The 24,729-nt window shown below is 41.0% G+C and overlaps 1 protein-coding gene across 4 annotated transcripts in view; it reads right to left on the reverse strand.

Moving 5' to 3' along the window:
* Window positions 1–11,692: 11,692 nt before the first annotated feature.
* Window positions 11,693–24,729, reverse strand: part of ARID4A (AT-rich interaction domain 4A) — a 115,294-nt gene continuing 102,257 nt past the window's right edge. For all 4 annotated transcript variants that reach the window (XM_073609421.1, XM_073609419.1, XM_073609417.1 and 1 more), the window contains 3 exons: window positions 21,160–21,366; window positions 17,803–17,949; window positions 11,693–16,976 (listed from right to left, as the gene is read on the reverse strand). In XM_073609421.1, coding sequence (XP_073465522.1) covers window positions 16,873–16,976; window positions 17,803–17,949; window positions 21,160–21,366 — 458 coding nt within the window. In that variant the 3' untranslated portion in view covers window positions 11,693–16,872. The remainder of the gene's footprint in view (window positions 16,977–17,802; window positions 17,950–21,159; window positions 21,367–24,729) is intronic.

The raw sequence follows: 24,729 nt of genomic DNA on the forward strand, positions 1-24,729 counted from the left end.
TTTCATCTCTGCAACTAATCTTTTATTTTTTTGAGAGATAAAATAGATTCCTCTGATCTTTGACATAAATCCTTGGCTGGCAGATGGTTCGGAGCCTTCTCAGGCTATAGGTCTTGTCAATGACATGACTTTCTCTTGAGGCTCAGTGAGGTGACAATTCTATATTTACAAGGATGGGGGAATTTTATTGGCACCTACGGGATTGATTTAGTAAAACAGGAAAGTTCAAAATCTTGTGGAGCTGTGCATGGTAGCCAATTAATTTCTAACTTCACCTTGTTCAGTTCACACCATTGCAAATTGGATGCAGAATCTCCACATCCAATTCGCAATGGGCGGCACAGTGGTGTAGTGGATTGCACTTTCGCCTAGTAGTAAGAAGGGTCGCTGGTTGGAATCCCAACCACGACACTACCTGCTTGGAGTTTGCATGTTCTCCCTGTGCCTGCGTGGGTTTCCTCCGGGTACTCCGGTTTCCTCCCACACTCCTAAGACATGCTGGTAGGTTAATTGGATCCTGTCTAAATTGTCCCTAGTATGTATGAATGTGAGTTGTAAGCTCCTTGAGGGTTGGGACTGATGTGAATGTACAATGTATATGTAAAGCGCTGCGTAAATTGATGGCACTATATAAGTACCTGAAATAAATAAATAAATATTAGCAGGAGATTTTGACCGGCCCTCTAATTTTCATTTTGGTGCACCACTAATTAAAATAATATGTTATCTTTTATACCACTGAATAAAACTATAGCTACAATCATACTACTTCTACAGATCTCATCTCAGCTATTGTCAAAACTACCCTACTTTTACATTTTATATTACTTTTATGTTACAGCCTGTTTTAGCCTTTGAAAGCATGCAGAAACACTACTGCGTGCATTACACTTGATTGCAGGTTGGTTGCTGCTCGGCCCTTTTGTTTGAATGGGCTACGTTGGGCAGTTGCCTGTATGAATATTAATTTACTGTATGTGACTACATTTGGACTTTAATGTGCTGATGTGTTATTATGGTGCCCCATAGGTCTAAAAACTGTCATCTTTGGGAATGCACTGGCTGATAATGATACATGGACACCTGATCATCACACCTACACTATATGGCAAAAAGTATATGGAACAGTGTTGCCAACCTACCAGATTGAAATTTACTGACACGGCACCCAAAATTTACTGGCATAGCCAAGTTTTTACTGGCATTTACAAAAGTTACAACATTTTAAGTGCAAATTACAGTATTTAGGATACAAACAAGTACAGTATGCAATTAGCAATGTGGTTTAACCACTAAAAGACCAAGCCTCTTTCTGAGATTTGTTGTTTACAAGTTAAAAACTTTTTTTTTGCTAGAAAATTACTTTTTTTTTTTCTAACACCTTGGAGAAGAAAATGGCGGTCGTTGCAATACTTTCTGTCACACCGTATTTGCGCAGCGGTCTTACAAGCACACTTTTTTGGAAAAAATACACTTTTTTAAATTAAAAAACAGGACAACAGTAAAGTTAGCCCATTTTTTTTTTTAATATTGTGAAAGATAATGTTACGCCGAGTAAATTGATACCCAACATGTCACGCTTTAAAATTTGCGCCCGCTCGTGGAATGGCGACAAACTTTTACTCTTAAAAATCGACATAGGCGACGTTTAAAAAATTCTACAGGTTGCATGTTTTAAGTTACAGAGGAGGTCTAGGGCTAGAATTATTGCTCTCGCTCTACTGATCGTGGCGATACCTCACATGTGTGGTTTGAACACCATTTTCATATGCGGGCGCTACTCACGTATTTGATTGCTTCTGCACGTGAGCTCGGAAGGACAGGGCACGTTTAAAATTTTTTTTTTATTATTATTTATTTTACCTTTTAATTTATTATTTTTACACTGTTCATTTAAAAAAGAAAAATGTGTCACTTTTAATTCTATTACAAGGAATGTGACGTTTTGACGTCGCTTCCGCCCTGCAATGATATGGAGATGGGTGGGGGCCATCTTCCCCTCACTCATCTGCATACCAAGCAGGAGAGCAGACCCGATCGCCTCCGCTGCTACCGACGGATCCAGGTAAGCGGCAGAGGGCACCGGAGCGCGGCGGGAGGGGGGGGGCCCTCTCCCACCACTGATAAAAGTGATCTTGCGGCGAATCCTTTTATCTTGAAGCGGGCCGCCCACTGAAGAAGAGGATACCGGGGTTTGGGCAGCTAGCTGTCTAAGGTCTCTAAGATCTATAGAGTCCTCAATGAACTAGGAGGTGTGGGGAGCCCGAGATTTATAGAGAAGTGGGAGAAGGAGCTGGGTACCAAGATTAGCGGACAGGAGGTGGGGTTGATTCTGAAAAGGGTGAATGTCACCTCAGTTAGCTGTAAGCTCTCAGAGATGAATTATAAGATCCTTGCAAGGATGTATATTACCCCCGATAGAGCACATAGAATCCAGAAAGAAACGTTGCAGTTTTGCTGGAGAGGTTGCGGAGAAATTGGGACAATGGCGCACATATGGTGGCAGTGCCCGGTAATTAGAGAATATTGGGGGGAGATTAAGCTAATCATCAGTGAGATTATGAGTATAGATATCCCCGTTGATCCCTGGGTGTGCCTACATCATGGGAGTAAAATTCCCACGAAGATATATTTGAAGTCGCTGTTACCACATCTCCTAAACGCTGCCAAAAGTCTTCTTCCCAAATATTGGCAAGATAAAAGGAGACCTACAATGCGGGAGAGGTTCAACAAGATTAACAAAATTTATCATCTCGAATACTTGAGGTACAGTGAAGGGTCGGAAATGGAAATCTTCAAGGAGATATGGAGGGATTGGGCAAATTTCAGGTATTCACTTTGAGCGGCCGAGATGTGGGGAACATGGATTGTCGCCCCCCACTGTAAATAGAGAAACTAGATGAGCTATATTAATAGGTGTAAATGTGAAGTATAGGTTTTGGATTAGACTGGAGTGATGGTAGTAGGGGTAGGAGCTGGGAATGAAACTGGTATACGAGGGTTATATTGGGGGGAACGGGGGGGGGGGGGGAGTTGGGGTGGAGGGGGGGGGGTTGGCTTAGGTGGATCATTTGGGAGCTAGCTGTTAGCAGCTAGCTGTTGCCATAACAATGATATTCCTTTTCAAAGTAGCGACGTAAAACTGAGGCAGGCAGTCTGTAAGTGGTTAAAGTAGATATTAAAGCAAAAAACATATTTCTTATTTTATTTTCAATAGAGTAAGTAGCTCAGGGACAAGACTCAGGAGGGCAAGGAATTAGAATGGGCACACACACGCGAAATTGACTCTTATGCCCCATACACACGGTCGGACATTCTGACAACAAAATCCATGGATTTTTTCCAACGGATGTTGGCTCAAACTTGTCTTGCATACACACAGTCGCACAAATCTTGTCGGAAATTCCGAACGTCAAGAACGCAGTGACGAGCCGAGAAAAATGACGTTCGGCGGCTCTTCTGCTTGATTCCGAGCATGCGTGGAACTTTGTGCGTCGGAATTGTGTACACTCGATCGGAATTTACGACAACGGATTTTGTTGTCGGAAAATTTGAGATCCAGATCTCAAAGTTTGTGTGACGGAAATTCCGATGGAAAAATGTCTGATGGAGCCTACGCACGGTCGGAATTTCCGACAACAGGCTCCCATGGAACATTTTCCTTCGGAAAATGCGACCGTGTGTAGAGGGCATTACAGTGACTGACAGCAGTGTGCAGCAGCACAGATGATGACACAACAACATGTCCCCTCCTGAGTCACAGTGACAGTCTCTCATCACGCAAGGTGATCCCTTCAGTACAAACACCACTGACAGTCCCGCTCCGGTCTTGCCTTGCACCCGTCCCACAGACCTGCACACAAGGTGCGGCCGCTCCGCTCCCTTGCACCATGACATCAAACCACATGCTCCGGCAACGCCTCCGCCAGACTCGCCCCCCCACCAACACCGCCCGAACACACTGAAGCAGGCACTCAGATGGCCTCGGCCGGCTACAGACCAGAACTGAGCATCACAGCCATAATTTTTACTACCAATCTTTTCTCTGGCATTTACTGGCAGGAGAAAAGTCCCCTTTTTTACTGGCTGCCAGTAAAAATACTGACAGCTGGCAACACTGATGTGGAAGATTTTTCAGGAAAACTGCCTGCACTAAGAAAGGCAGGCCCATTTTCTACACTATAGCACGCTCTAGAGAAGGCTGAGCGGACAAGGGAAAGGGATGCAAGAAGACTCATGTCTGACTCAGTGAAAGCAGCAGGTCAGGCAGGACCTGGATGAACAGGTAACCAGGAAGATGCGTTTCCTGTCCCAGAAGTTTTATGGACATAGGAATAAATGTGGGCAGATGCTAGCCAGGGCCAGCAGAAAACAGGTGGGTAAAATGCATGTCCAAAAGCTAAACAAATGCATCTGGAAACATGGTGGTTCACATCCAACACAGAACAGTGCAGCAATTCTGAGATTATTTTTAGGACCTTTACATTAGGTAGGACACAACTCCAGAGACACAAGCGTGTTAGGGCCTATTTGGATGAGGTATCTTACCAGAAAATTGCCACTCAATTTTTAAGTCCCTGGAGCAGGACATCTCAGCAGAGGAAGTTACATTAATCCCTGAAAGCTATGGCTGTGGGGAAAGACTGGGCCTCAATTGTCTTACTAGAGGTTAGTATTTTAGATCTTTAGATATACTCATGAACCCTATGGGGCTTACTTACTAAAACTGCATGGTGCAAATTCTGGTGTTGCTCTGCATAGAAACCAATCAGCTTCCAGGTTTTATTGTCTAAGCTTAATTAACCACTTCAGCTCTGGAAGGTTTTACCCCCTTCTTGACCAGGCCATTTTTTGCGATACGGCACTGCGCTACTTTAACTGACAACTGCATGGTCATGCGACACTTTACCCAAATAAAATTGATGTCCCTTTTTCCCACAAATAGAGCTTTATTTTGGTGATATTTGATCACCTCTGTGGTTTTTATTTTTTGCGCTATTAACAAAAAAAAAAAAAACAATTTTGAAAAAAAAAAAAAAATATATATATTTTTTACTTTCCACTATAAAACGCATCCAATAAAATTAAAAAAAAAAATCTAATTTCTTCATCAGTTTAGGCCAATATGTATTCTGCTTCATATTTTTGGTAAAAAAAATCTGAATAAGTGTATATTGATTAGTTTGCGCAAAAGTTATAGCGTCTACAAACTATGGGATAAATTTATGGACTTTTTAATTTTTTTTATTGTTTCTACTAGTAATGGCGGCGATCAACGATTTTTAGCAGGACTGGCTCCCGCTGTGTCCAATCAGAGCCGATGGAAGCAATACAGATACGTGATTTTGTGCTAAAGGGCCACCCTGCTGCAGTATGATTGTGGGGCGGTACTTAAGTGGTTAAACAAGCTGAAGTTAGAAGCTGATTGGCTACAATTTACAGCTGCACCAGGTTCTGAGTGCTCCAGTTTTACTAAATCTCCCCCTAGGTGTGCATTTTTTTTTAATCTTGTCTCTTGTTAACACTTTTTCACATTCTAAGATTGTCCAGGTAGAGACCCAGAATCAATGGCAGAGTTTAAATGCTTCCCACCCGTCATATGACGTCGTCGACTTTAAGTGGGGAAATCTGAATGATGCCTGCAATTACAGGCATAATTCAGATATTTTCTTTTAGAGCCGGTGATTCCCTTCACCATAAGAACAATCATAGCAGCTGTTCAGCCACTTGATCGTTTTTATAGGCGGCGGGGAGGGGACGTCCCCCCTCCCGCCGCACTCCGAGGCTTCTCCTGGCTCGCCCCTGCGATCGGTGCCGGATGTTGACCATAGTGATTTCCGGCAGGCCAGATGGTCCCCGGAGTCTCTACAATCATTCGGAGGCCGGGCGCGATGTTATGACGTCATGCCCGGCCTCTGCATTCGAAAAATTGCCGCTTCCTCGGCTGGGAAGAAAGGATTTTTTTTTTTTTTTTTAATTTCAGGCTTCCCAGCCTAGGAGGTGAGATCTGGGGACTTATTGACCCCATATCTCACTGTAAAGAGGACCTGTCACGCACTATTCCTATTACAAGGGATGTTTACATAATAAATAAATAATAAAAAAGTGATAAAAAAAATGTAAAAAGAAAGCAAACTAGAAGAATAAAAGTAAAAATAATAAAAGTAAGATTAATTAAAAAAAAAAAAAACGCCCCTGTCCCCGTGTGCTCACTCGCAGAAGCAAACGCATACGTAAGTCGCGCCCACATATGTAAACGACAATCAAACCACACGTGAGGTATCACTGCGAACGTTAGAGTGAGAGCAATAATTCTAGCACTAGACCTCCTCTGTAACTCAAAACATGTAATCTGTAAAAATTTTTAAAGCGTCGCCTGTGGGTATTTTTAAGTATGAAGTTTGGTGCCATTCCACGAGCGTGTGCAACTTTGAAGCGTGACATGTTAGGTCTCCATTTACTCAGCGTAACATCTTTCACATTTTGCAAAAATATTAGGCTAACTTTACTGTTTTTTTTTTTTTTAACAACTTGCCAACCAGCCCATAGCCGAACTGCAACATGGCGGTTGCATAACTCTGGGAGGGCCTGGGGCACGCACCAGAGCACATCCGTGACCGCTGGGTCCAGAGGACCCAGCGCATCACGGTAAACGGCCGCTGTTCGCAGCCGTTTCCCATGTGATCGCTCCGTCAAACTTGTAAACAAACCGGCGTCATGTCATGACGCCAGTTCCTCTCTCCCTTCTGTGTACCGATCGGTACAGTGTGAGAGGAGAGGGGAAGAGATCGGATGGCAGCAGCGCTGTGGGCTTGATCTGTAGTGCCCACAGTGCCGCTCTGTGACAATTGCAGTCACATCCAGCCATCCATGCTCAGCCATATTCTGCAATACCACGCAATACCCTGCTAAACCCAGCCATGCTTGGCTGTACTCGGTCTCTGTATGTGGCCAGGCTGTGGAAGTCTCACACATTTGGTATCGCCGTACTCAGGAGGAGTAGGAGAATCTATTTTGGGGAGTCATTTTTGGTACGTACATGCTATGTGTTAGAAATATTGTATAAATGGACTTTGTGTTATTAAAAAAAAAAAAAAAAAAATGCGTTTTAACCACCTCCCGCCCTGACGTCCTTGACTTTGTGCGGGAATATCTGAATGATGCCTACAGCCATCATTCATTCAGATATCAGCTTTTTCAGCCGGCGATTCCCTACATCATAAGAACGATCATAGTGGCTGTTCCGCTGCTTGATCGATCTTACAGGTGGGGATGTCCCTCCCACCGCCCTCCGATGCTACAATCGAAGCCAGGATAGTTTTTTTTTTTTTTAATTTCAGGCTTCCCAGCCTAGAGGTGAGATGTGGGGTCTTATTGACCCTATATCTCACTGTAAAGAGGACCTGTCATGCCATATTCCTATTACAAGGGAGGTTTACATTCCTTGTAATAGGAATAAAAGTGTTAAAAAAATGTATTTTTTGGAAAAAAGTGTCAAACTAAAATAAAGTAAAATGAATAAAAAAAAAAACGTTAGAGCGAGAGCAAGAATTTTGGTCCTAGACCTCCTCTGTAACTCAAAACATGTAACCAGTAAAAATTTTTATAGCGTCACCAATGGGGATTTTTAAGTAGCAAAAGTTTGGCGCCATTCCACGAGCATGTGCAATTTTGAATGGTGACATGTTAGGTATCTATTTACTCGGCGTAACCTAATATTTCACATTATGCAAAAACATTGGGCTAACTTTACTGTTTTGTTTTTTTTAAAAGCACAAAACTGTTTTTTTTTTTCCAAAAAAACGCGTTCGAAAAATTGTATTCTCTAGGGTCTTTGCTAAAAAAACATATATAATGTTTTGGGGTTCTATGTAATTTTCTAGCAAATAAATGATGATTTTTACATGTAGGAGAGAAATGTCAGAATTGGCCTGGGTGCTCCAGAACGCCTGAAGATGCTCCTTGCATGTTGGGCCTCTGTATGTGGCCATGCTGTGTAAAAGTCTCACACATGTGGTATTGCCATACACCGGAGTAATAGCAGAATGTGTTTTGGGGTGTCATTTGTGGTATGCATATGCTGTGTGTGAGAAATAACCTGCTAATATGACAATTTTGTGAAAAAAAAAAGAAAAAAAAAAATCTTTATTTTGCAAAGAATTGTGGGAAAAAATGACAACTTCAAAAAACTCACCATGCATCTTTCTAAATACCTTGGAATGTCTTCTTTCCAAAAAGGGGTCATTTGGGCGGTATTTGTACTTTTCTGGCATGTTAGGGTCTCAAGAAATTAGATAGGCCGTCAGTACTTCAGGTGTGATCAATTTTCAGATTTTGGCACCATAGCTTGTGGACTCTATAACTTTCACAAAGACCAAATAATATACACCAATTTGTACTTATTTTTACCAAATATATGTAGCAGTATAAATTTTGGCCAAAATTTATGAAGAAAAATTACTAATTTGCTAAATTTTATAACAGAAACAAAGAAAAATTCATTTTGTTTTACAGAATTTTCAGTCTTTTTTCTTTTATAGCGCAAAAAATTTAAAACCCAATGGTGATTAAATATTACCAAAAGAAAGCTCAATTTGTGTTAAAAAAAGGACAAAAATTTCATATGAGTAGAGTGTTGAATGACTGAGTAATTGTCATTCAAAACGTGAGAGTACCGAAAGCTGAAAATTGGTCTGGTTAGGAAGGGGGTTTAAGTGCCCAGTGGTCAAGTGGTTAATGCATGAAACTTTTTTTTTTTTTTTTTTAAAGTGTTTGAAAAATTGCAATGACCGCCATTTTATTCTCTAGGGTCTCTGCAAAAAAAAAAAAAAAACGTATATGATGTTTGAGGGTTCTGTGTAATTTTCTAGCAAAACAATTATGATTTTTACATGTAGGAGAGAAATGTCAGAATTGGCCTGGTAGGCAAGTGGTTAAACGCCTTGGTCTAGTATGGGACTTGAAACTGCAGTTTGTGGCTCACATAAAAAAACAACGTTAGCTCTAAAACCCAAGGGTGACCCATATTTCTTAACAATGAGAGGGGCACCGAGGAGTCGCACTTTCGGACAATCAAAAAAACTCGAAATGATGTGACTGGTGCGTGCCTGCTGTTAAACTCCAAGATCCGAGAGTGATGTGATCCGTTATATGCTAGATGGTACAGAGTCCTGGGTAGATTGGCATGTCATGTATACAGATTCACCTTCTACATGCTAGAGAGGATGTGCCGCTGAGGGCAATTTTCTCCATCTATGGTCTTTTGGGTGAAGGTCCAGCTAGGTATGTCTCAGAACCTAGGTGTCACTGGGGTAGGAGTGCTATAACTGGAGAGTTCAAAATCTGGTGCAGCTGTGACTTGTAGCAAATCAGCTTCTAACTTAAGCTTTGGTTGTACTTCTCCTGTGACCCCCGTTTTCACCAGACAGCGGGCTGAAGGCCACTGTTGACTAAACTTCACAGAGCCAGTTTAGGGTACAGAAAGATTGCGACCATATGGTCAGGATCCGCCCACATGCCTGGACCGGCACCTGGCTCAGTAAGCCATCGAGAGCTTCAGCAGGCTGTTTGATTGCTCGGTTCTCAGCCTTAGAGCTGGCGGGGGACAGATGCAGCATCGCACTGACGCTGCATCCACCTATCGAAGTAGGATTCCAAACAAATATTCCCATATTTCTGTGGTTCCCTGCATCCAATTCGCAATAGTAGGAGATTTTGACCGGCTCTCTATGGAGCCAGTTCACATATCTCCGCTGCAGCTCCGGCGCGAATTTGCACAGGAGCCCTGTGCTTCTTTTGGTCCATTTCAGGTCTGAAATCAGCCAAAAATTCGAGCTGAAATCGGACCTGAAACTGTGAACCAGCATGCACCGGACCTCTGCTGGGAACTGCATGCGGCGATGGCGTGAACCAAGCCTTAAAGGGTTTGTAAACCTCAGACATTAAACCTGAACAAAGCACGTATTGCTATAGTGTTTACTTGCATCTCTCCAAAGCACTAGGTGTAATTTCTTTAGGCTCTCTAGTTCCTCTGTTATCAGCATGAATCACAATGTGACAAAGAGCATCATAACCTATAGGTGGAAAACTACCCAGGTCCCCTCTCAAAGAATAATTCCAGGTATGGATATTTTTACAGCTTGGACCAATGTAACTATACATATACCATACCTGTGGGATCCCTCTAGAAACCGGAAATCACTGTAGTGGACACCATTACTACAGTGATCTTCACCATCTTCCAGGTCCCCTGCCAGGTGGCTGCCATACTGCATTGTGAACGTAGGAGGTTGCCCACTTGGCACCGGTGCCAGAGAATGCTTTGAATTTTCTCAATAACTGCAAAGCATTCTCTATCTAATAAGACAAGGTGGAGAGAAGGATGTCACCACCCTTCCTCTCCAGGCTAATGGAGATCCCTGTAGTAGTGGTGCCTACTAAGTGATTTCCAGCTTAGAGGGATCCCACAGGTATGGAATTATACATAGTTATATTGGTACAAGTTGGACCACAGTAACGTCGTATAAATATCAATACCTGGAATTCTTAAGGATTGAGTGGTAATCAGAACAGAGCTGTGTGCGTCTATGGAAGAATAAAGCCCAGCTCGGGACAGCACCTAGACAAGTGCCCACACAGCAGCCAGCTTGCAATAGGAGTACTTAGAGAAAAGGAGGTGACAGCGCTGGAGGGGGACTTCAGAAAAGGAGGTAAGGAACTGACTGTTAAATGGCTAATTTATTATTTTAAGAAAAAAAAAACAAAAACCATTACAACCACTTAAAGTGGTTGTAAATCCACATGAAAAAAAAAAAAAAGACCTGCAAGACAAAGGCATAAAGAGCTAGTATGTATAGCATACTAGCTTATTATTTAATACTCACCTGAGACCGAAGTCCCTGTACACAGCACCGGCCAGCTTCATTTCTCCCCGGAGTTACTTCCGGGTAGCTCGGCTCCAGCACTGTGATTGGCCGGAGCCGCCGGTAACAGCACATTCACTGAAGCAAATGGCATGTACGTGCCATTGCTTCAGTGCGCATCTGCCGATGACGTCGGCACATGCAGATACAGGGGATATCTCCTAAACCGTGCAGGTTTAGGAGATATCCGGGGTAGCTACAGGTAAGCCTTATTATATTGTAAGGGTTTACAATCACTTTAAAGTACATCTTTGCTGTGTATGCACATTTCCCATGTGTTCTCTCTTTAAAGACCTGTTGATTCCTGAGACAAATCAATCCTCTTATATCAAGGAGAGGAGCAAATGTTACGTAGTCCAGCTTAGGAAAACTAGGCAGTCGATGACAACACTGCTTGAAATGTAATTGTAGCACAGGCAGTGTTGTCTGCTGAAAAAGCTGCCTGGATTTCTGGCAGAACAGATGTTTCTCTGCATTTTCAGCATCTGTAAAGGGATAAAGCAAAAAAAAAAAAATGTGCAAGTACTGCAGAGGTGTACTAATTTTTTTTTTCTCTACCCTACATCTGGCCCTAATAGGAGCTTTGTCTGTGATTCAGTTCTCCTGGTTCCTATCTCTGGAGTGCTTTTCTCTATACATTCCCATGGGGAATGCATAAGAGAATAAGTGATGTATATATATATAAAACAAAAAAAAGTTGAGTTTAACGTTAACAAATGCAGCTTTGTCAGGCGAGGCGTTATGTAATAAAGCAGCATAAAATGCCCAAGTTTAAACCATGGCCTTTATTGAAGCTCTTTCAATGAGCGCTGTTTACATACACACATCTTCGTTGTTTAAGAAAGACAGAAAAAAAGTGCATATTACAGGAGTACTTTCTGGATAACCCCTCTGGCAGCGGAGAAGTTATATTTTCTGTGCTGGAAAGAAACTCACAAATTCACAATGCAGCAAAATGAGGAGAAAAAACAAAGAACAGTTATTCTTCAGTATTTCAACCCATTGCTAGTATTTGGCTTATTATTAGCACTTGTGAATGGTTTCCTCTATAGAAGCCAAAGTGGTTTCTGACTTCTGTTCTCAGTACAATTCAGCCAAAAACTAGCTTCGGGAGGCTAAACTACACAGCTCATTGTTAGTTGGACAAGCAAAAACTATCCACAGTTGCTTACAGAATAGATTAAGGCTGGCAATACATTGCACAATTGTCTTGTACAATTTTCCTTTAGATTTACCAAAACCATATAATATGGAGGTTAAACCTAAACACTTTCAATTTGTATGCAATCAGGCAGGACCTTGCACTACATAGTTGAATGTAAATCTAAATAAAAAAGAATAAGAAATTTGTAGAATGTATGGCCAGCTTTAGTGCGGCTCTATGCAGTGAGCTACAAGACACATGTGACCACAACCAATGCAGGGATCCATCGCAAGTCAATTATCCCATTTGGATGGAACAAGGTGAGACGGATGCAGAAGGGCCCAATGTGTTAGGGTTATGTTCCAGTTGAGACACTCTGCTGTCAGGACCTACCAGGATAATGAGTAATAGGCAGCCTTGGCCTGAATATGCCATACCAAACTTGGGCCACAAAGTACATAAAGCATGCATGTGTACAGAGCTGCACAGCACACACAGACTAAGTGCTTGGGGTGCCAAAACATCTACCAAGCAACCCTCTGAAAAAAGTTGTCATCATATATATGCTATTTAAAATATGGCATCTTCCTCAGCACACAGCTCTGTAAAGTTGTCAGCTGAGGGCTTGTTCACCCCTAGGGCACTGCAGAAAGACATGCGGTACTGTGCACTGCAACACAAATTCATTTATTTTGAATAGCACTCCAATGCACATACACCAAGCATTTGCGTTACAGTGCACACAGCAGATGATGTGGGATGCTGTGTGTGGTGATGATGAAAAAAAACCTGCTAGAGCGATTTTTCTGCATGGAGGCCCATTCAAAAGAAATAGAATACTGTAACACAATGTCTCTCAACACGCAGAACAGCATGTTACAGCACATAAATTACCAAAGCGCACTATAGTAGGAATGGGACCTGGATGTTCAGCGTCACCCTCTGTAGTGCATTCTCCATATCTAATTGAAGTGGAACTATAGGCAAACCTTTTTTTTCCCCCCATTTTGGATAAAGTAAGGGAGGGTTATAACCTTTGTTGGTTTACTTTTCTCTGTCTGTGCCCCATTAGGAAGATTTACTTAACCACTACCCTGCACGGCGATATACGTTGGCATAATGGCAGCGGTGGGCAAATGGACGTACCTGTACGTCCCCTTTAAGAGCAGGGGCTAAAAGGTGCGCGCCCGCTGCTTACAGCATGACCGGCGGACTCTATGTCCGCTGGTCTCCCAGTGATCGTGTCACGGAGCCACAGAACGGGTTAGTGCCTGTGTAAACAAGGCATTTCCCTGTTCTGCCTTGTGTCATGACAGAGATCACTGCTCCCTGTCATTGAGAGCAGTGATCACGGTCATGTAAGTTGAAGCCCATCCACCCACAGTTAAAATCACTCTACGACACACTTAACCTCTTCATCGCCCCCTAGTGGTTAACCCCTTCCCTGCCAGTGTCATTTACACAGTAATCAATGCATTTTTATAGCACTGATCGCTGTATAAATGACAATGGTCCCAAAATAGTGTAAAAAATGTCTGATGTGTCCGTCATAATGTCGCAGACCCGATAAAAATCGCAGATCGCCGCCATTACTAATAAAAAAAAAAAAATAATAATAAAAATGCCATAATTGTAGACACTATAACTTTTGTGCAAAACAATCAATATACGCTTATTGCGATTTTTATTACCAAAAATTATGTAGAAGAATATATATTGGCCTAAACTGAGGAAAAAAAAATAGTTTTTTTATATATTTTTGGGGGATATTTATTATTGCAAAAAATATTGCGTTTTTTTCAAAATTGTTGCTCTTTTTTTGTTTATAGCTCAAAAAATAAAAACTGCAGAGATGATCAAATACCACCAAAAGAAAGCTCTATTTGTGAGAAAAAAAAGGACGTCAATTTTGTTTGGGTGCAACGTCGCGCGACCGTGCAATTGTCAAAGCGACGCAGTGCCGAATCGCGCAAAGTGGTCTGGTCAGGAAGTGGGGTAAAATCTTCCGGGGCTGAAGCAGTTAAACTCCATCCCATAGCCAAAACAGGAAGTGATGCAAAATAATTAGGAGATTTCCCATCTATTACTTTTTTGGGGAAAACCCAAATTTGGGGATTTTCTTTCACTTTCAATGAAATGGCTAACAGGACTAATTGAGAGGGTAAATCTCCCTCATGAGGGCACGGAAAGCAATAAAAACTGACAGGTGTTCTAATCCCTCTCCACAGAAAAAGTTTTGCCTTTAGTTATGCTTTAAGTACAATCCACTTACGAACGCAAAGAGCAAACACTTAAGCTGGGTATGCATGCATCAAAATTCAACTGGTTCAGCAGGTACCGGCTGAATTGCAGTCTGTATGTAGCTCCCTATGTTCAACAGAAGCCAATTGTTAGACCGGATTCTGTCAAACAGTCCTGCTGGAAAACCTGCAAGCAAAGGCTGATAGTGCTGATTTGTGTATTCTGACACAACGCAGTGAGAGAGATCGCCTGTGTGGATTTGGGACCTGTGCGTTTTTTCTTTTATATACCAGGGGGTTGAATGAAAAAAACTCAACGCGTATACCCAGCTTTACATTCCCTTCAGTGGAATCCCGATAGGAATAATTGAGGAATTCACTTTAGCTGGTGACACAGGAAGGCTCAGCGGAAAGGCCAAGACTGGACTGTCACCATTATTCGGGAGATTCAGGCAACGTGGAATCCAAGACTACTGATGGTCCCTACCCAACTCCACCCATAGTGGATACATTTTTCTTGGGGTAGTGCACCACTACAAGGATGATTAATCACAAGAATTGCTGCCAGTGCCTTGTGACCACACACACAATTTAGACCAAGAGGCAATGTTATGGCTTGCAGAGAAAAGTGCAAATTGTACAAATGTTTGCAATGATCTGCAAAAGCTGTGTAGCAAGCCACATTTCATTGCTTCTTATTCAAAGCTTTTGGTTGGTCACATGGAAACCTTGGCACCCCAGCAACAGGATCTAAAACTTGCTTTTGTGGAACACCCTGTTTTGTAGCTCATTCCATAGAATTCCAATGTCACCGTGTTTGGTGATCACAAACAATCCTTGGTCGCATGGGTAGCAAAACTAAAATGCCCTTGTTGCTTAGTCCCAACTTTTGGCAAGTTTAGATAAAGTTGCAAGACTGCTAACACAAATAAAATCTAGAAAAGAAAAAACAAAAAAAGTACTCATCTTTGATGTGATGCCAAATGCATTTACATTGATCATAAATCTAAAAATTATATGTATATAGCTGGTTCCCCCAATATACAACCTATTCAGGTATCTCAAGGAGGAAGTTTGAGAAACACTGGTCTAAAGAGAGAATCTACATTATTCTAGAGTATATTAAACACAGAAGAAAAAGGGGTTAAAAACCCTTTTAATGTACAAATATGAATAAAAAAATTGATTAAAAAAATCACTTTTGTACATAATGTATATGCAAAAACTCTTTAAATACAGGCATCAGGAAAATCTATTTACAATATGTCTTAGTCTATGGAATGACCCACAGTCTCTTACTGTAATGCTGCATCTCAACAACTGGAGATAAACCTTTCCTCAATAGTTAGAGAAAAAAAAATAATCCGGCAGTATATAAAACTGAGTAAAAAAAAAAAAAATGAAGAGCTACATAATGTAGTAAAAAAAAAGATAGAAGATAAAATGGAGAAAACTGCCAAATGACAAAAAATAAAAATAAAAATAAAAACTACTAACATTTTTTACAATGTTGTAGAGCTGAGCAGAGAAGATTGTGTTTAAGAGCTACATTTGTATTGGAAAAGAGAACTAAGCTAGACCCTTCTCTTATTTTTTTTCTTTTTATTAATATTTTAAAAAATACATAAAAATACAACATCCAATGTCTGAATAAATATATTTAACAAGTTGCAAGATAATACCTTATTTTACACAAAAAAAAAAAATTCAGCTTTAGAAATCTTGTTAAATAAGTTTGCTGTTGTCATATATTTTCTTTTTGTCTTTCTTTTTTGTAACAAAATAAAAACTCTGAAATTACATAGAAAAAGACAAAATAGATTTGCAAAGGGATAATATAGTTCACTGAAAACCTATTCACAATTCCACTGTAAACATTTAATAAACATTTAAAATAGTTGCATAATTCTGTGCTCTAAATTCTTGTAAAAAAAGTGGAAGACTATTTTTTAAATGTAGTTTTCAGTCCACTACATTCCCTTTCACAATTTATTTTGTCTTGAGTACAGCTTTAAAACTGGGCACTCTGCTGAACACATTGAACTTTGGCAGTTTATCTGTATATTGCAAGTGCTTTCAAAAAACAAACACTAGGACATCCCAGCAGCTGTTAAAAAAAGTGCAGCCACTGTTGTGACTTATTTACTGTCTTCTTCTTTTTTTCTCTTTTAAAGAGCACGGTCATTAGTTTTATGCACTTGCATGTTTTCTTGTACCGGGCCAGAGAAGGGGATATTTTATAGGGGATCCTGAATTTTTTTATTCAGACATTTGTCAAGTTTTCTAAAAATGTCATTCTTCTGTTTAGACTAAACAAGAAGCCATTGTGGCATACTGACTGCTAGTCTCCTATTCCTAATTAAATATTTGATTTATTAAGAATAAAAAAAAAAAAAAGAAAAAAAAATGAAATGGAAGAAAATAAATGCAATCCAGCAGAGGGAATTGGAAAGAAAAATTCTTGGCAATGTCAGACCAGATGAGTGCTTTGCGTGGTTGGATTAAAGGGGAGAGGGGAAAAGTGTCCATGGCAGCGATTGCTGAAGGAGGAAGGTGAGGTCGTATATCACCTGCACTCTAAAGCAAGCGTGTTTTGTGGGGGAGAAGAGGATGAAGGGCTCATTCCGGTTTCTGAAGATGCTGAAGACATTGATGCTCCTGTATTGGAAACTAAAGAGAAAAAAAAAAAAAAAAAAAAACACCAGTTAGGTTTACACTAAAATATACAGAAACATATTTCAACTGTGTGAACTTTTGAGAAAATGGCTTTGAAAAAAAACTATGGAACAATACCATTCAACTTTATTTGCTTATACATGCCTAGCTTATTCCAACAGATACATCTTCGCTTACCTTTGTCAGTAAATATATATTTATCACCAACATGACTTACAGTGGGGAATTTACTAAGACTGGAGCACCAAGAATCCAGTGCAGCTGTGCATGGCAAAAAATTAGCTTCTAACTTTCAAAGCTTAAAAGGTTTTTAACTGTTTTTTTTTCCTTATATAAAATAAACATGTCATACTTACCTGCTCTGAGCAATGGTTTTGCACAGAGCAGCCCCAATCCTCTTCTTCTGGGGTCCCCCGCCGGCGCTCCTGGCTCCTCCTCTTTGGCAAGTACTCTCATAGGAAGCCACTTCCTATGGGGGCACATGTGCGGGCTTGCTCCCGAGCAGCCTTGTCTGCATACATTGACACAGACCGGGCAGCTTGGCCCTCATAGGAAGGGTATTAATATTTTACGGAAATAAAGACCCTAAGGCCTAAAAAGCCATCCAAGCATTAAAAAAAAAAAAAAAAAAAATTAACCACAAAACATAAGTGGACATGGGCTGAATAGGATTGGTAGTTGGGGGGACGGGGGGACGATGATTGTGTTCTATGCTATTAAAATATACGTGAACATTTATTACGTGAAAACATGGAAAAGACTATCATGTTATTGTATCAAAATATCTACCAAGAGAGATTAAATAAAATGAACAACTCACTTTCACGGTCTTTCTTTTTTAACCGTTTCCGCCGTCTGTCTATTGTGGCTACTTCAGACTTTAAAGACATATAATATTTTCTGATTTCTTGTAATTTGTCTTGGAGGAAGACTATCCTCTCTGTCCCAGACATAGTCTCTAATTCATCTGTTGGGGGGAAAAAAAAGAAACACACACAAATGTTATGTTATATTTGTGTAATATCAGAATAGTAGTCCCAACTTCAAAGCATATGCTGTAAGATTTCAGGATTAGACAGAAGGAGAGCAGCGCCATCTAAGTGCAGCATTAAGACATTTTAATAAAAGACAATTGGTAACTCACAGGATGTATGAGATGTCAGCACATGTGGGATTAATAATGTGGTTCATCCGCTCGTGGGGAAGAAGATCCTCTCACTGGTGAAGAGGCAGCTGATAAGTCCAGAGACGCCGGTGGTTCCCAGCGCTTCCAGACACTCAGGACTGCTCACAGACAGCGGAGTACATCACTTCTGATTGGAGAGAGAGCGGGGAGGAGCGCGCGTTCGGAGCATGTGTACTCCATCAGGCTATCCAATCGTAATAATGCTGCACTTAGATGACGCTGCTCTCCTTCTGTCTCTGTGAATTTCCCCCCGCATCCAATTTGCATGTTAGGAGATTGTGACTGGTTCTCTATGGAGCCGGTTCACACATCTCCGGAGCGGCTTTGGTGTGGATTGCACAGGAGTCCTGTGCGTCTTCTGGTCCTTTTCAGGTCCGAATTCAGCCAAAAATTTGGGCTGAAATCGAACCTGAAACAGTAAATGGAGACGAAAGTGACCCCTGATGTGAACCGCTCTGTGCTCCAGTCTGAACCCAGCCTGGAAAAGTCCATCCAGTCTACAATGTTACATACAGCCAATGAGTTCATAAAACAAATGGAAATTACACAGAAATATATGGAAATCCTCTTATGCAATTCCAATCACTCAACCACTTCGTTAAAACAACATTCCAAGGGAAATATTGCGTCACAGTACCTCACAAAGCAAAGCTTAGCACACACTGTAAGCCCTCAATAAAATGTCAAACTGAACATGAAAAAAGCAGTTGATAACAGTGGATTGTTACACTCCCTCATTACCAGGGTATTCCACTAAAATAGAACAAGCTCAAAAGGAAACCCATTTCATTGATAATGCACTCAAATACTTTGATCTCAGCTTAATGATACTTGTCTAGATACATAGATTCATTCATGGCATGACCTTAATTCCTTATAGTTCTTACTAGACATGGTCTATAAATCATGATTTATAATGGTTAAATCCAAATTATATATCAGCCTGGGATGAGCTGCAGGATAGTCACAATGGACAGTTTCTTTTACTATGGCTTCGGGTCTTAAAGTGCATCAAAATTGTGAAGTAACAATTGATTAAATTAAGGAAGCTGACCCCCCACATTATGCTACAACTAATTATATAAATGCTTGAGCAGGTGCAGATCATTGTCTTAATTCTGAGCATGCTGAATGCAATATACTTAAAAGGATAAGTATGGCCAGGGCTTTTTTGGCTACACTTCTCCTGGGATCACAGGCATGCATTTAGTTCTGCACTCCTGTTTCCCAGCTTCAGCCGACAGTGGGTGAAAGCCCATGACAGAACTGGTTCAGGCCCTACAGAGATCCTGACAATAATGTGGGAATCCACCCAAATGCCTGACCAGCAGTGCACCGCTTGAGCCAGTCGCTCCCACCCCTAACATGGCCCAGTGCTCCGGTGAGCGCTTAAATGGCAGAGCACAGAGCCGACGACTGTCTGCTTACTAAAGACTGAGAACTGAGCAATCAGCGGTCTTCCATTGGTCAGTTCTTGGTGTAGAGTCAGGGGACAGCTGTGGCATCAGATACCTTGCTGCAGCCATCTAGGTTAGTAGATACTATAGGTTTTTTTTGTAAACCCGCACTCCTCTTTTAAACTGTGTTACACATTATAGAATAAACATTACATTTGATAAGATTATTATAGCAAAAGTGAGCAGAGGCGCGAAAGGGAGTTCCACTGAATCTTCCACAAACTGAAAAGCAAGTCAGAGCCTAAAAGTAACGGAGACAAAAACATGAAGGCCACCTTTTGCCGACTTATTTATAGAACAAGAATATGCCTATCAAGTGTCCAAATTATGGCTCATCAAGAAAACTAGAATGGACGAGGATGACCGCTCAGCAGCAAGCTACATTAAAAGGCAGCTCTCATATTACTTTACTGACAGGTTCTTTTTATATAAATACTGATCCATTCAGGGTGACTTTTTCCTATATACTCACAATATTAAAGGACCACCTAGAGAGGTAATCAAAATTATATGAATTTTGGGGAAAGTACAAAGTGTCAGACAAATAATACATTACACAGTTAGATATTTTGCCCTTTTCAGATCTTCAACATAGCCTCTCTGAACTACAGAGGTGCTGCTTGCAGGTGGTGAGGTAAAAGTGGGATATGCAGTCCTCAGAAATCGAAGGTAAAGAACAGAGGAGAAACTTCAAAACATGCAGGGAATACAGGTAGTTGTGGAAAGAGATGGCCAGCAGACAGGCAGCACCAATGATATGAAAAGAGATTTTTCAAGACAGCTTATATTGGATTGTCAATAATAACTACTGTTTGTATTGCTATTACAGTGCTGATGTTTTAAAATGAACACGTATGTTGTGACCATAGATTTCCTAGAAAACGGTAGTAAACGGCATAAAAGAATAAAAATAAAAATAAATTGGCACCAGACAGTTTAAGTTATAATGTGCTAGTATGCATCGCATACTAACATGTTATGACAGACTTACCTGAAAACGAAGCCCCCCAGCAGCGCATCGTCACCACTGAAAACACTTCCACCTTCACCCGGTCTTCCTTCTGGGTTCGCGGGCTTCAGTGATATGAATGGCCGAGTCACGGGTATGCTGTTCCTTCAAAGCGCATGCTCCGGTGATGTCACCGGCTGCATCTAAAGTAAATATCTCCTAAATGGTGCACGTTTAGGATATATTTACTGTACCCATAGGTAAAAATCATGCATGGGAGTTTACTCATGTAAAAGGCAAAGCCAAGCCAGATAAAAGGCACACTTCACATAAAACTAATATTTAAGTTCTATGAGTATTCTGCACTGCATCTAAGACAGGGACATACTCCATCAGAATTATAATTTCCACCCAACTGTGGCAGACACACAAAGTACTACAATGAAAAATATCCACTGGAGTGTCTGAGATACAGAAGCCATGCAAATCCTCAGTTTCAAACATGAAAACTAAATATACATACAAATATTTGAAGTTGAAGTTAGCCTTTACATTATTTTCATTTGTATTACATTGATGACTTACTGAGTGGAAATGTCCATTTGTACGCTCTTGGGGAGTGCTGGTGTTTCTCTCGATGTTTGTCTTTTTCAATGTCTTTTATATGAGGTGATGTGATTCTAGCTGGCGACCTTGTGATCTTTTGAGGCTTGGGGATGTTGATGTGTTTAACTGCAGTACATTTACTTGAGCTATCCAGTGCAGAAAGGTCTTCACTGTCACTGCTTTGGCCTATCAAAAAAAAAATAATTATTATTATAAACTGTTAGAGAAGAACTGTTACACAAGAGCCATCAGCAGTTCTAACTAATAAACGTCAATCCAACCCATGAAACACAAGTTGTTTAAAGTGGAACTTTAGTCAGATAATTAGGTCCTGCTAGATCACTTCAGGCTAGCCACTTTTGCAGGTATAACTATGAAAACATTTTTAATCTGTGTTTATACTGATTAAAATCTCTGCACATGCTCAGTTGCTCCTCATTTTTAGGCACTGCCAAGTTTGAAGAGGCCAATCTGCTGACATCCTTAAAGCGGAGCTCCACTTAAAAAGGGGAAGCTCTGCTTGTCCCCCCCCCTCCCTTCGCTACCACATTAGGCACCTTTTGGGGGGGCAGCGGGTACCTGGGTATACAGGTACTCATTCCCACTTCTGGCTGATCTCGCTGCGGCGAAGTCACCTGGCAGTTCGGCCCCCCTCCTCCTTTCCCGCCGCTGGGCTATTCACAAAGAGCAACGTGCATGCACATAAGAAATGGTGGCGGTAGCACCCGAGAGCCGATAGAAAAATGAGCTGGGGTGAAGATTCGCTTGATTCGTGGACAGCGAAGTGTCCTAATAGTAAAAGTCAGCAGCTACAGTATTGGTAGCTGCTGACTTTTATTTTTTATTCTGAAGAAACCTGGAGCTTCTCTTTAACCACTTCCATATTCTGGCACTCCTCTCCTACATGTAAAAATCAGAATTTTTTTTGCTAGAAAATTACTCAGAACTACCAAACGTTATATATGTTTATTAGCAGAGACTATAGGGCAGGGATATGCAATTAGCAGACCTCCAGCTGTTGCAGAACTACAAGTCCCATGAGGCATAGCAAGACACTGACAGCCACAAGCATGACACCCAGAGGCAGAGGAATGATGGGACTTGTAGTTTTACAACAGCTGGAGGTCCGCTAATTGCATATCCCTGCTCTAGGGAATAAAATGGCAATTGTTGCAACTATTTCGTCACGCGGTATTTGCGTAGGAATGTTTCATGAATTTATACAAAACAAAAACAGTAAAGTTAGCCCAATTTTTCTGTATATTGTGAAAGATGATGTTACGCCGAGTAAATAGATACCCAACATGTCACGCTTTAAAACTGCAGACCACAATATGACACAAAAAAAAAAAAAAAAACAGCCTGCCAGTATGACACAATCACAGGGCAGTCCCAGAACATATGCATGTAGGAACCCAGTTGGAGTTTACAGCAGGGACAAAGGGGATCCCTCTCAGGGAACATTCTGACAGGGGCGCTTTAAAAAATATTTTTTCTATTGTTTATTTTTTTTTTATTTCTACACTCTCTTTAAATTTTTTTTTAATCACTTTTATTCCTATTACAAGGAATGTAATCATCCCCTGTAATAGGAACAGTGTGTGACAGGTCCTGTTTATGGAGAGATCTGGGGTCTATAAGACTCCAGAGCTCTCCTCCAGGCTGGAAAGACCGAGATAAAATCAAAAAACAAACAAAAAAAAAAAACAACACACTGTCTCGGCCTTTCCAGCCACATCCCCAGCAAGGTTTATTACTGCTGGCCCGGACGTGACGTCATAACGTCGCGCCCGGGCCTCTGGTCACCAGAAATCTCTATGATCAACTTCTGGCGGTGACAGATTCGTTCTCTGGGCTCGCCGATCGCACGGGCGAGCCCGGAGATGCATTGCAAGAACAATCAAGTGGCTGAACTGCCGCTATGATTGTTCCTACGGTGCACAGAATCACCGGCCAAAAAAGATGGTATCTGAATGATGCCTGTAGATGATATCCCTACTTAAAGTCCATATGATATCTTTGGGCTGGAAGTGGTTAAGGCAGAATTAAATTCTCCTATCCTTTACAGCCAAGAAAGCTGCCATCTGTTTGATCTGCAACTGTCATGGTGCTGCACATGTGATCAGTTGACACCAGCCATTTGATGAGTTGACAGCTTGGTTGAGGACACAAAAAAAAATTGACAGTTTGCAATCCCAGCATTTTAGGAATGTAACTTTTTTTGGAAACCATTAAAATCGATGGGTTTAGTTCAGCTTTAGGATTTACTGTTGTTCTGGGGCTCTGGGCTTAAAGTGGAACTTTAGTCAGAAAATCAAGTCCTGCTATAAGGCTGGCTTCAGGCTGGCCCCTTTTGCAGGTATAGCTACGTAAAACATTAAAACAAAGTCCCTATATGATTTAAAATCCAGTAATAGGCTGTCTCACTCTGTTCTGTACATGCTCAGTTGCTCTCCATTTTTAGGCAATGCTGAGTTTGTAGAGGCCAATCTGCTGACAGCCTTAAAGTGGAATTTATTATTATTATTATACAGGATTTATATAGCGCCAACAGTTTACGTAGTGCTTTACAACTTGAGGGTAGACAGTACAAATACAATACACTTTAATACAGTAGGAATCAGAGGGCCCTGCTCCTTAGAGCTTACAATCTAAGAATTAAACCCTTCTATCCTTTACAGCTTCTGTTTGAACTGCAACTGCCATGGTGCTGTACATGCGATCAGTTAGGACACCAGCCATTTGATGGTTTGACAGTTTGGTTGAGAACACAATCAAGCTGAGCCTTTGGGCCTCAGCAAAAAGAAATTGGAACACTGCTGGAGGCAAATTTACAGCACACACCAAGTTTAGTAGCATCATTTTTAATGTAAAATGTATGTTCCTTGCTAAAGAACATTATTTTTTATCAAGTTGTTATGGGTAAAGTTCCACTTTAAGCAAAATGGCAGCTTCCAGCATGAAGAAACCGTAACAATGCTGGAGGCAATTTACAGCACACACTAAGTTTGGAAGCATAATTATTAATGTGAAATGTAGGTTCCTTGCTAAAGAACATTTTTTAACAAATTGTTATTGGTAAAGTTCCGCTTTTAAGAAGAAAAAAAAAAAAAAAAAAAAAAAAGAGGCCTGTGTAGCCATTCCTCGACATGTGATCATCCAGGTGTGTGTAAGCATCATATTAGCTTCTACCCAATTAGATGGGCAGAATATAGTGCAAGGCCCCTTTCACACTTGTCATGCGACTTTGCAGTCCTAAGTCACACAAGTCATACCCCATGACTTCAAATGTGTACCATTCATATCTGTGCGACTTCAAAGTAGTCCCTGCACTACTTTGGTCCGACCTTGATGTGACTTGAGGTCCATAGACCTCAAGATTACACAGGCATTGTCAAAGTCGCTGCAAAATCACATCAATCATGTGACTTTCAGGACACAAGTGTGAAAGGGGCCTGTATGGTAAAAGTCATAACTGGCAGTATGTGAGGATTTCAGCAGGACCTTTTTTTTTTTTTTTTTTTTTTTAGCCTATTTAAAAAAAAAAAA

The sequence above is a fragment of the Aquarana catesbeiana genome, linkage group LG13 (genome assembly GCF_042186555.1).
Source record: "Aquarana catesbeiana isolate 2022-GZ linkage group LG13, ASM4218655v1, whole genome shotgun sequence".
In the NCBI taxonomy this organism is placed as follows: Eukaryota; Metazoa; Chordata; class Amphibia; order Anura; family Ranidae; genus Aquarana; species Aquarana catesbeiana.